General features: G+C 42.3%; 1 protein-coding gene across 14 annotated transcripts in view; it reads left to right on the top strand.

Moving 5' to 3' along the window:
- The window catches only part of NRG1 (neuregulin 1), a 497,547-nt gene that overhangs the window by 483,519 nt on the left and 1,813 nt on the right, over nt 1–12,215 (top strand). For 10 of the 14 annotated variants that reach the window (XM_026866199.1, XM_026866198.1, XM_026866197.1 and 7 more), the window contains 4 exons: nt 1,951–2,053; nt 5,383–5,509; nt 6,943–7,073; nt 7,582–7,785. In XM_026866199.1, coding sequence (XP_026722000.1) covers nt 1,951–2,053; nt 5,383–5,509; nt 6,943–7,073; nt 7,582–7,785 — 565 coding nt within the window. Of the gene's footprint in view, nt 1–1,950; nt 2,054–5,382; nt 5,510–6,942; nt 7,074–7,581; nt 7,790–12,215 lie in introns of those variants that run through there. The other 4 variants (XM_026866194.1, XM_026866204.1, XM_026866193.1 and 1 more) reach the window with 3 other exon arrangements.

Here is a 12,215-nt window from a genome sequence, read left to right as displayed (position 1 = left end):
GCCATTAACTAGCCTAGGCAAGGAGTTATGCTGTATGAGAAATCCCTTCACACTCTGCTTCAGCCTTTTTTTTTTTCCCCCAAGCATTTTTTCACTCTGTTTTTTCCAGTATCAAGCATGCTGTGCCACGCCTGCAGCTGACTTCACAACCCTTTAACCTTGTCTTTCCCTATACTTCACCTATCTCTTTTTCTCTTTGTCCTGGTTTGGAGTTTCAGCCCTTTCTTCCTTTCATTTTCTGACTTTTCTGCTCTTCGAGTTATATTTTTGTTTTCTTTAATACATTTTTGCAACATCCTAGTTTTACCAAACTCACTTCTTACCCCCTCTCCCTTGTTAATAATCCGTACTGTTAATTTTGTCTGATGTGTTCATGACCTGTGTGCTGGTGTTTTGGTTTACAGCGGGTTTGGCTTGTAGGACAAAATTGTTCCATGGTGAGGTGCATTGTATCAGAGAAATTAAAATTTCTTTTTGCTTTGTGGTTTGTTGCATGGAATATTTGCCATTTGCCCACAGCAACTTTAAAAATAAACTAGATAAGCTGAGGGAACACATAGGAGAAATGACTGTTCCCTCTTCAGTAGGGAGCATTTTCTCCAAAACTGGCATGGCGTTTATGACAGCACATCATTTAAGTGCCTGAACTTGGGGACAGAGACTCATGGCACATGTGAGGAATCATTGTGCATATCTGTACCTTCTGGTGAATTGTCCCACAAGCCTTTTACGTTCATGTAAGTCTCTTCCAGCAGGAATAATACAGGCATTTATCCCAATGGTAGTGCAGAGCTGTGCAGTTTTTATTTGTTCATTTATTTTTAGTCACCTGCTGGTATTCCAGCTGTAGTCAATATTGCAATCTGATCTAAGGCCACAGTCCTGTCTGGATCCTCCAGGGCAAGTTTTCTGGATTGTCTACTAAAACAAAGTAAGACTTGAGAAAAGCTAGACACCTATTTTTGGCCTAAAGGCAGGAATGCAAATCTGCCTCCAGATTTGAATCAACACAGAATGCACCTCTGTTTCAGCAGTCCTTGCATAAATGTTTCCCCAGTCCAGCACGCAGTGATGCTCTCTGCTGAGTATGAACAAGGCTGGAATGCATGGGTAGCTCCAACCCAACATTACCGGTGCTACTAATGTCTTTACAAAAGTGAAATATCTCTGATGACTGAAATTGGTAAGAAGTTGTCATCACTGAGCAAGCTGCCACTCTACATCGAGCAGTTCCTCTGCAGAACACAAAGAGACACAAGTAGAAACTCAGCATTTCTCTGACACAAGGCACTGTTAGTTGTTGATATTGTTGTGGTTTTGGAGGAGCACTGGAGAAGAAGTCTGAATTTTATGACCATAGCTCAAAAACTGTCTTCATTTCCATTGGTGATAGAATTACAAGCCAAGCTCATGTCTCAAATGTAGAAGGATATTTTGAAATCTCTCCTGTAAAGACAACTGAGATTTAAATTGGCATGGGGGCAGAGGGAGATTGGATATGAAAATGATTTTTTAAAAAATTTTTTAAAAAAATTCTCTTAAGGCCTTTAAAATTTGCCTTCAGCTGTCTTTGCAGAGTAAAACTTGCAAAGCATTTGCAAATTCATGTTATTACCTTAGTGCATTGCATTTTTAATTCCAGCAAATGCAGAATGTTTGTCAATGGTAAAATTGTTTCTTAGATATTATTATTGTTGACTTAAAAAAAAAAATTACTTTTGACTATAATTGTACAGATGATCATTCATCCCCAGTACTGTGTTGAGAGCTTATGGTGTAGTCCTGTTCTCCTTGTGGTCAATAATGACTCTGTTTGAAGTGTGGTGGCTGTGTTTTTTCTGTGGCTGTGTGAATCTGTGCAGTGATTTGTAGCATGTCAGATGTTGACTGTGTGCTCCTTGCCTAACCATCCTCCATGTTATGACCTTCTCTGTTTTTGTCCCTTTCTAGAAGCTGAGGAACTGTACCAGAAACGGGTGCTGACCATAACTGGCATTTGCATTGCTCTTCTAGTAGTTGGCATCATGTGTGTGGTGGCCTACTGCAAAACCAAGTAAACTATATTCTTTTTTATATCTGTGGTTGTTGGTTAAGGCCTTCCCAGTTGACTGTCGCTTCTACTCCTCTGAGCATAAGATTGTATCTGGGTTTCTCCAAAGCTGAGATCAGGAGTCCAACCTGTGGCCAGGGTGTTCTGGTCCAAGTCAGACAGGTGCAGGTCTCTATGTCCATCATCAGTGCAAAAATAAGACAGGTATCTGAAAGGTTTCACACCCTTCAAATGTACTTGAGCAAATTTCACTGGCTTGAAATTATTTATCTACCACCCATTCCATCTGTTCTCCCCAGCTGGAAAGGAAAAAACTGGAATCATGTTGGTCTCTAGCAGTAAATTTTAGGTATCGGCCTAGTTTGTTTGTACCTGAGGCAAGATTAATGGTGCTAAAAGTTACTAGATGCCGAAAGCCAAAGAACTGAACACAGAAGTGCTCTCAGTGCAAAAGTAGACATTTAAATGTATTCTGTCAGTCTCTTTAAATTACCGGGGGTGACTCTCAAATACGCATGAGGCACTCTGGGCCATAAATTACACTAAACATCAGCAGGATTTGTGCTGCCAGAACCTCTGGCTGCTCTTATAAATCTCTCACCAAAACACAGCAAACCCTTATCATAAATCTTCCACATTTGTATAAATCTGATTAACTGTTGCAGGGCCTTATTGACAGTTAGGTTATTGTTTTTCCTTGAAAGCCCCACCAATAAGGGATGTGTTAAAAGGGAGGGAGGAGGGGAATCATTTGGATCCCTCAGTGAGAGTCCAGCCACACACAAATGCTGCTCCCACCCACAGTCTTCTACCAGTGATCAGTGGGGAATGACTGAAACAGTAGTAAAGAATAAGATCAACTATTGCTTTTAGAAATCACAACTGCCAAGTCAGGGCAGTTAAACAATACCTTTTCTGGTCCAAAGTTCATCAAAATCAGTCAAAACATCCCCATGAATTTCAACAAACATTTAGTCAAGGTCCTGAAACACAGTTTCCTATATAAAGAGCACCCAGAATCCATCAGGGGTCTGGATGCTTTGTCATGGTTTGTCGCAAACATCAGTGATCACTGCCAGCCAAAAGCCAAGTGTTCTCAAACACAGCTGATGAGAGTGAAAGTGAGCTGCCAGTTCATGGCCCTCCAAGTGCAGCAGTGGTGAAAGACTGCTATTTGTGAGATGTTCCCTGCATGCTCTTCTTCCTGATAGGGGTAAACCCAGAAACTGGGGGAGATCCTGGGATGATGTTAGAAGAACACAATAAATAAAATGTAATGATTTAGTTTTTGTTAGTCTCCTTGCAAGAGGTACTGCAGGTCAAATGCTAAGGCAGTATGTTCTGACACTGAGTCTTAATTCAGATGTACTTTATTTGCAAGTCATTTGCATTAAGGAAAAGGCTTCTCAGAATAACTGAAGTATACATTAGCTTTCCCATTATTCTTTCTTCTCAGTTTCCTGTAGTAATTTCTGGGTTTAGTTAGTGTCCTTTTACTAGAGGACAAAGAGCACACATGGAAGCATGCAAAATGCAAACACATTGATCACTGAAGTTGGAAAATAATGCAGTTTCCTAGGGGGAGACTCCCAGGCAATATGTGCCAGGATCTCAGACCCATAGATGATGAACAAAAACTCCCTCTAGAACCCACTTTCTCTACCATGTCAGGGTACTCAGGTTGTCCTCATCTGCCAAGGTCTCCAAGGTCTTATGAAGTGATACTGTAACATCAGGTTAAACCTTTGTGTGTGTTGCTTCTCAGCCCAGTCAAGTCTTTGGGTGGCTGCTAAAATATCTCCTGGCACTGCACTCTCCATCCACTTTAACCACCTGTGTGTCCTAAGATTGTCCTAAGTCGTGGTTGTCCTCCAAACACAAAGCCCACATGGACCAGGGACTGTGTCTTGCTGAGACAAGAGCATTTCCAAGGCAGACATGTCTGCTTATACCATTCATGTGGAGTGACATAAATTAAACATCTTCCACTGTACAGGCACATACACGGAGAGAAAATATGTAAAATACAGTGTGTCAAGTCATGTTTTCTTTGCCTTTAAGCTTTCCTGGCTATCAAGCTTCAGCATATTAATTGTTTTCCCTTTCCCTTCTTATTGGAAAGCTTGGAATAGTCCCCTTGAGTTCAAAACAGGATTGAAAATGGTTATATCTTACACAGTTTTACCCTGCTAAAACTATCTGCACTTCTGCATACGGCTTAGGGAATTGTGTGTATTTTAGTTCTTGCCACAGTCAAGGTCATATGCACTCAGCAGTATGATGGAGCCTGTGTCTGTCATTTCCCTGGATTCTGTGGCAGGATGGTGGAAGTTCTTCACTATAATCAAAGCTGGGAAATATCAATAAATTACATATAAAATGGAATAGCTCTTTCTCTGGTTATTTATTCTGGTGTTCTATTTAGTGTGTTCTTCATGGCCTTCACAGCACCAGGTTTTAATTTACTTCGTTTTGTTACTGACAGCTTGTAATAATCTCCTGAAGTCTTTTGAGAAGAGCTAGAAGGATTAGCAACTGGAGAAGGATTGGCTGAGGACAGGGCATGCTAGAAGCATACAAGTCAGCCAGAGACCATGCCATTAGTTGATAGATGGTTCTAATGAATGCATTCACAACCTTGGCCTCCCCCTGCTAATCATTAGGTTCCAGAGTTAATTTGATGTTTCTGTAACAAAACCTTCCAGAGCTGCCAGGATAGATGCAAGCTCAATCATACCTACACACTCACTCACTTTGTTTCTGAGGCTTCCTCTGCACCCTTCACTTCTGTAACATATTTATGTATTTGGAGTGCACCGTTGAGGTAGGGGATGAATCCCACAAAAAATGTGTAGGTGCCATATCACAAAGATCATGGCACATGCCACATTTTCCAGTGGCCGCAAGCAAGTCCTGAGGCAAGGCCACCTCAGCTCGCTCTGTGAATGGACAAGCATAACCCAGTAGGCTGTCAGAAATGTGGCCATGGCCACAGTGCGTGAGTGAAGATGGATGGGTTAAAATGTCTCCCCCCTCCTTTCTGAGTGCAGAAAAGAACTCCTTCTGAGACAGACCATGGCTTAGGAATGGCTTTCTTCTTCTTTGCACTTTTTCCCATCCCTCTGTGTCCTGCTGACTCCTGGAAGGGTTCCCACACATCCTTCCCCCTGTACAGGTTCCCACATCTCCAGCTGCAATGAGACCTGTGGTGCAGTGATGGGGAAAGTGCTGGCAAAAAAAGTGATGTTATTATTGTCATCATCATCAACATGCTGAAAGGTGCAGCTGCTTTCCCTTTGTCTATAAAAATCGTTTCCATGTTTCATGCACAGGAAGCAGAGGAAAAAGTTGCATGACCGCCTTCGGCAGAGCCTGCGCTCGGAAAGGAACAATGTGATGAACATGGCCAACGGGCCACACCACCCCAACCCACCGTCAGATAATGTCCAGCTGGTGAACGTAGGTTTTACTGCCTTTATTTCAGCCTAGGCTGCCAGTGCCACAGCAAATATTGCCCTGCAGCTTTTAAACTTCTACCAGCTGCAGGCTGGTGACTGAATTCTCCTGTCTTTCTCCACCGAGAAACCATTAGGAACTTTGCAAAAAATATGCGTAAAATGAGATATTTTTCTGCAGATAACCATTCACTGGGGCATGTCTCAGTGCTGCAGCTGTGCCTATGGATCTAGGACACTGAAAGCAAGAAAAGCACCTCAGAAAAAAATACTAACAGCTCTACAGCAGGACTAAGTGCTGTAGGGATCGATTTCTTCATACACATGTGTCTTGCTCTTCCTACTGCCCTTGGCCTGATGGTTGGTGAGTAGGGACAGCCCCCTCAGAGGTCTGAATGTAGATCTCACCTGGATAGTAGCAGTGGCTGGGGAGATGGGACAGATACTCCATCAGCATGCCCCAGCCATTTGTCAGAGCAGAGTTACTCTTCAACTAATGTTGAAGGCCTTAGAGGCCAGGGCTCACGCTGCCTGTAGCCACTTCCTCCTCTCCTCCCTTTCCCAGGGAAGCCTGGTGCCCAGAGGGAATGGTGGCTTCCTGCCACCTTAAGCCATCCCAGTTCTCCTGCTCCACCATCACTGTACATACTCATGACTGCTTGTTGCAGGGGTGAGTCCTGGCTCTGCTAAGTCAGTGGCAGTGCTCCCACCTTGGTTAAGGCCAGGACACCTTTTCAGAAGAGCTCAGCTTCCAATATTTCCCCTCAAAAGACCTAAATCCATAGTCAGATTATTAAGAGAGAGAAACCAGGATTCCCCGCTGAGGAGAATGGAGAGTCCTACCAACAGCAGCACTGGGGGACCTCCACATGAAAGTTGTGTGGGAGTTTGGGCACTGCACACCTCCAGCCTCATCTCAGGAGGTTTTGACCCATTCTTCAGAACATCCCCTGATGAATAGGCCTGCCCCAGTCCTGCATCCACAGGCACTGAAAATAGTTATTTGCTGCCCGGATTGTTATCTTGCAATGAACAATTGCTACTGCTTACTACTGCTCTCTTCTCCATCAGAGAATAGTATGTTTGATGTTTCTGGTAGTAAAGGGGGGTGCCTTTTCAGGTCTCTATCCATTTAGACTTCTCATTCCCTTGTTAAATATTTATGTTGTTTATGGACTGATTGGCATGCAGACCTTTGCTAATTTCCTCATTTTTTTCCTTCTACTTTGAGTTTAGATGGAGCATGTATGCAGACTTGTACATGAATGTGCTCGTGTGTCAGTGTAGTTTCTGCCTCTTTTTAAGTGACAAAGTTTGTGCTTTGGCACATGTAAAAATTTGTGACTTGGAGGGAAGGGGGGAAAGATTGGAAATTATGTCTGCAAATGTGCTGTGAATTGCAGTTTGTAAACATGAGGTTTGTCTGGTGTTTTTCAGCAGTACGTTTCAAAAAACGTCATCTCCAGCGAGCATGTCATCGAGAGAGAAACAGAGACTTCTTTTTCTACAAGCCACTACACCTCAACAACACATCACTCCGTGACAGTCACGCAGACACCCAGCCACAGGTACTGGAAAGGAAAGGCAAACAGCAGCTGTAGTATATGATCTACTGCTGTTGCAAAACCGAAAAGATGTGTAAAAAAAAACAAACCTAGGAAAATGTATGCTCCCTTCATAGTGTTTTTGTTTTAAGACTAACAATATTTGATGTCGTGTCACCTAACTATCTTCCCAGGAATTTACAAAGAACTTTATTGATTGAACAACATTCCAGTGCTGTTACAGTGATTTTTAGTATATGCAAACTGCTAAATGAGTGAGAGTCCAGGTGACTGGAAAGCCCTCCTTCCCTCTTCTTTTATCCACACATGCAAAATTATCTCGATGTATGTGTATTCATACAATTCACAAAACTCTTCAGCCCCAGTTACCAACCTGAAGGTTATGCTGCACATCCCAAGCAGCAGCAGAGCCCTTTTTTTGCCCTGGCTAAACTTTTGCTTATCTGCATTTGCCACCGAAGCACCCTCTCATGCTCCCCTCCCTTCTCCTTTCCTGGTTGCTGCTCTCTAGCTGGAGTAATGGCCACACTGAAAGCATCCTCTCCGAAAGCCACTCAGTGCTCATCAGCTCCTCCATGGAAAACAGCAGGCACACCAGCCCAGTGGGGCCCCGGGGCCGCCTCAATGGTATTGGTGGGCCACGGGAAGGAAACAGTTTCCTCCGGCATGCGAGAGAGACCCCTGATTCCTACCGAGACTCTCCTCACAGTGAAAGGTAGGACACACCACCTCATTGCTTTCAGCTGAAAAGGCCTGGTGTTCCCAGAGGGTTTCAAAGCTTGAGAGCACAGGAGGAAACACAACAGTGCAGCTGTTCATGTAAGGTGTAGATCTCCGTATTTGTAAAGGTGGAGAGATTGGTAGTAGTTTAAAGTCTAACAAAAGCTTTCTTCCCTTTTTGCCTCTGCTGGATTTACTCCTAATAGCCAGCAGTTGACATTTGGATAAGCTTCACTGAAGTCATATGTCAGCAATTTCCATTGCAAAGTAAAAACATATCTTTGTCTAATTATCAGTTTCTTAGAAGAAGCAAAAAACCAAGGAATGATGTGAGTCAAAGGAGGGAGAAAGCAGTGTATTGACCATAGGACACTAAGGACTTCTAAGCAGTATAGGAATTCTGACACCACCTCCTTTCTGGGGGATTCCAGCTCCTAAACCCATTATGTCCTTCAAAAATTCCCCTTGACACTTTATTAAAGAAAAGCAAGGAAAACAAAGTGTGAGCCAGAATAACCTGAGTAGTTACTAAATAAGTAGTTAGAAATAAAGCTGGCCAGGAGTTTTCCAACAAAGTAATCTTGTCTCTGAAAAGGCTGATTCATCAGTACCTAAGATCTGCCTTGAAGTGCATCAGTTGCAAGAAAACTTCCACTGAAAAAGACTTCTCAGCTTTAGGCTAGGATTTTATCTCAAGAGCATGGGATGGTGCCAAAGTAGCAAAAGAATTAGAAGATACAAATTTAAAGAGAGCTGTGCTCCCAACAATCAGAGGTTAGAAGAAAAGGAAAACAAAGGGTTACTGCATCAATTCTCTGAGCATTGTGAAATCACAAGGGATTTGATTTTGTGGGCTGTCCATGATGTAAAAAATGCAACCAGGCAACCCCCAATGAGACAAAGTTGTATAAGAGACAAACTGTGATTTCCAGAAAAATTAATGTGCAAGTACAGCAAAAGCTATTTCTGTGGTACTTCTTCTGTACACAAACAACTGCTTAGCAGCAGGATAAGGCAGCACAGCTGTGTGATCTCTGAATAAGGCCTGTAGGACCACTAAGGATAGTGAACTGTCTCTCTCTCCTTCTAACAAAGTTATCTGTTATTTACCATGGAATTTCTTTTCAAGATATGTGGCTCACATGACATAAACCACCACGGCCCAAATCCAGCAGAGCACTTCAGCAAGACTAACTTTTAATCGTGCAAGTAGCCCCACTGAAATCAGTGAGATTACTCACATGGGTAGATCTCAGCATGTGCTTAAGTGCTTTGCTGGATCAGGACCTATAGCAGTAATCATCAATTACTGTGTTTCTTGAAGATTATTATACAGGTGAAAATAAGCAACATTTCTGTGATAATTCACCAGACTCTGATGCCCTAACCCGTGCCTGAAACAACTGTGAATTTGGAATGCAAAAAATAGTTCTCTGGGCATTAAATCAGGTGTCATCTATTTTTAACAAGCAGGAAACACATGGCAGATTATTTATGAGATGGATTGCATGTATTTGTGTTTATATAAAGGGGAAAATGAGAGTTATTTGCAACTAAAAATTACTCTGAAACATAAAGGAATGTACAAGCTGAAAAATTACTTCTAAAGCTATCAGGTGTGGCAGTGCTCTGAGTTGATAGATAGATCAAGGCTGTGCTTCCTCCACCATCCATCTACTTCACAATTTTTAAAATTAAATAGAATAGACATTATGAGAAGTTATTTTACATTACCCCATCCCTTTATCAGACCCAATGCCCTGACACCTGTTTACATGAGCTGAGGACCCAAGCACCTATATTTTTGCAAGTCCTTAGCTATCTTAGAGGGGAGAAGATCAAAAAAACATCTCTTCATGAAAGGCTGTACTATATGATGAAGTTGGCAGCATGTAACTAGTTAATGCTTGTTCGCTGGCCATGGATACACTCTGATCCACTTTCACTGAGCTAGCATGGTTTACCTCTTGCTGGTCATGAAGCTGGATAGGTCTACCACCTTCCAGCCACATGAGTTACATCTGCATGTGTTCGGCTCCTGTGACTCAGCTTGAGGACAGCAGCTTGCTATCACTACCCCATTATGGTGTGGGCAGTACCCCAGATATGTGAATGCACAACACCCCATTATGAGTAAACTGACACTGATGGAAGTGTGCGCAGTATGCTGAACACATTTAACTAACTTAGTATGTTAACTGAACCAGTTTAGGTAAAATTAAGATGTATGTCCAACACTGTACCAGCTGGGGAAGTCAAAAGGCTTCAGTTTTTAAGACAATGCCTATTTAAAAATGTGAAAGGGATGAAAAGCTTACTCGTGGAAGGAAAAATAAAGCATGGCTTCTTTCATCCAGTGTACAAACCTATTAATTGCCCTCTGCTCACATTAGCAACCAACTTGATTATTTTTCATGCATAACTCCAGTTTTGTTTTTCTTTCTCCTGTTCCTCACTTGATGTAAATCAGCGTGCCTCTACTGAAACCAATTTACTCCACTACACATCAGTTCAGAATTTGTCCCGGTTTCTCTTTTATCCAATAACTCTGTTTTAATCAAGTGTAAGGTGGGCAACTGAGTCATAAATGGATAAGAAAGTTGGATTCAGATTTACTTTGATAATTTCAGCCTCCGATAAATAAATCATTACTGAAAAATGAAATAACTTCAGCAGTCACAGCCACATAACCTGCCTCAATGGGCCTGTGTAAAGAGATGAAGCTTGGAAAGATTGTAAATTTGGACACAGGTGAAATCCAGTCAGGTGAACTTAGGATAAGTACAGAAGCAAAGCCAAACTCTACAAAACGCCATGCTAGGCACTGTGGCTTTGATCAAGAGATTTCAGGCAGATCCTCACCTGACATGAATCTGCATGACCTCTTAGCATCTCATGGAGCTTGGCTTATTTAAAACAGCTGAGAGTCTCACGTATTTTTGTCCTCTTCCTGTGGGACAAGCTCTGTACTGGCACCTGAACTTTGTTTTCAGAAATCACCTTTGACCATTACCCTTGCCACAGAAACTTATGAAGGAATAGGTGCAAATTTTGCAGAGCAATCAAGAACACTAGTCCAGACAGTCCCCTCTGTCAGTATTTGTTCCCACGGGAGGACAAATAACACTCCATGTTTCTTTGCAGATAAACCTACCAGCCAGGGTAACTAGTACCCAAGGAGTAGAGCAGCACAAAGCTGCTGAGGTGGTGCGGCAAATCCTCCTGTGACTACTCTCAGTGATTAAAATTAGCAGAATCTAGCTCTAGATTTTGTCCAAACTTTGCTTTCCTCCTTAGCCTGAGACAGTCTGGTTGCCAGAAGAGGGTGAAGCCCCAAGAGGACGGTCCCTCAGTTCTCTTCTCTTCTCTTCTCTTCTCTTCTCTTCTCTTCTCTTCTCTTCTCTTCTCTTCTCTTCTCTTCTCTTCTCTTCTCTTCTCTTCTCTTCTCTTCTCTTCTCTTCTCTTCTCTTCTCTTCTCTTCTCTTCTCTTCTCTTCTCTTCTCTTCTCTTCTCTTCTCTTCTCTTCTCTTCTCTTCTCTTCTCTTCTCTTCTCTTCTCTTCTCTTCTCTTCTCTTCTCTTCTCTTCTCTTCTCTTCTCTTCTCTTCTCTTCTCTTCTCTTCTCTTCTCTTCTCTTCTCTTCTCTTCTCTTCTCTTCTCTTCTCTTCTCTTCTCTTCTCTTCTCTTCTCTTCTCTTCTCTTCTCTTCTCTTCTCTTCTCTTCTCTTCTCTTCTCTTCTCTTCTCTTCTCTTCTCTTCTCTTCTCTTCTCTTCTCTTCTCTTCTCTTCTCTTCTCTTCTCTTCTCTTCTCTTCTCTTCTCTTCTCTTCTCTTCTCTTCTCTTCTCTTCTCTTCTCTTCTCTTCTCTTCTCTTCTCTTCTCTTCTCTTCTCTTCTCTTCTCTTCTCTTCTCTTCTCTTCTCTTCTCTTCTCTTCTCTTCTCTTCTCTTCTCTTCTCTTCTCTTCTCTTCTCTTCTCTTCTCTTCTCTTCTCTTCTCTTCTCTTCTCTTCTCTTCTCTTCTCTTCTCTTCTCTTCTCTTCTCTTCTCTTCTCTTCTCTTCTCTTCTCTTCTCTTCTCTTCTCTTCTCTTCTCTTCTCTTCTCTTCTCTTCTCTTCTCTTCTCTTCTCTTCTCTTCTCTTCTCTTCTCTTCTCTTCTCTTCTCTTCTCTTCTCTTCTCTTCTCTTCTCTTCTCTTCTCTTCTCTTCTCTTCTCTTCTCTTCTCTTCTCTTCTCTTCTCTTCTCTTCTCTTCTCTTCTCTTCTCTTCTCTTCTCTTCTCTTCTCTTCTCTTCTCTTCTCTTCTCTTCTCTTCTCTTCTCTTCTCTTCTCTTCTCTTCTCTTCTCTTCTCTTCTCTTCTCTTCTCTTCTCTTCTCTTCTCTTCTCTTCTCTTCTCTTCTCTTCTCTTCTCTTCTCTTCTCTTCTCTTCTCTT

This window comes from Athene cunicularia, assembly GCF_003259725.1.
Source record: "Athene cunicularia isolate RWA chromosome Z unlocalized genomic scaffold, athCun1 chrZ_part2, whole genome shotgun sequence".
Lineage (NCBI taxonomy): Eukaryota > Metazoa > Chordata > Aves > Strigiformes > Strigidae > Athene > Athene cunicularia.
This window is presented reverse-complemented; position numbering and strand designations above follow the sequence as displayed.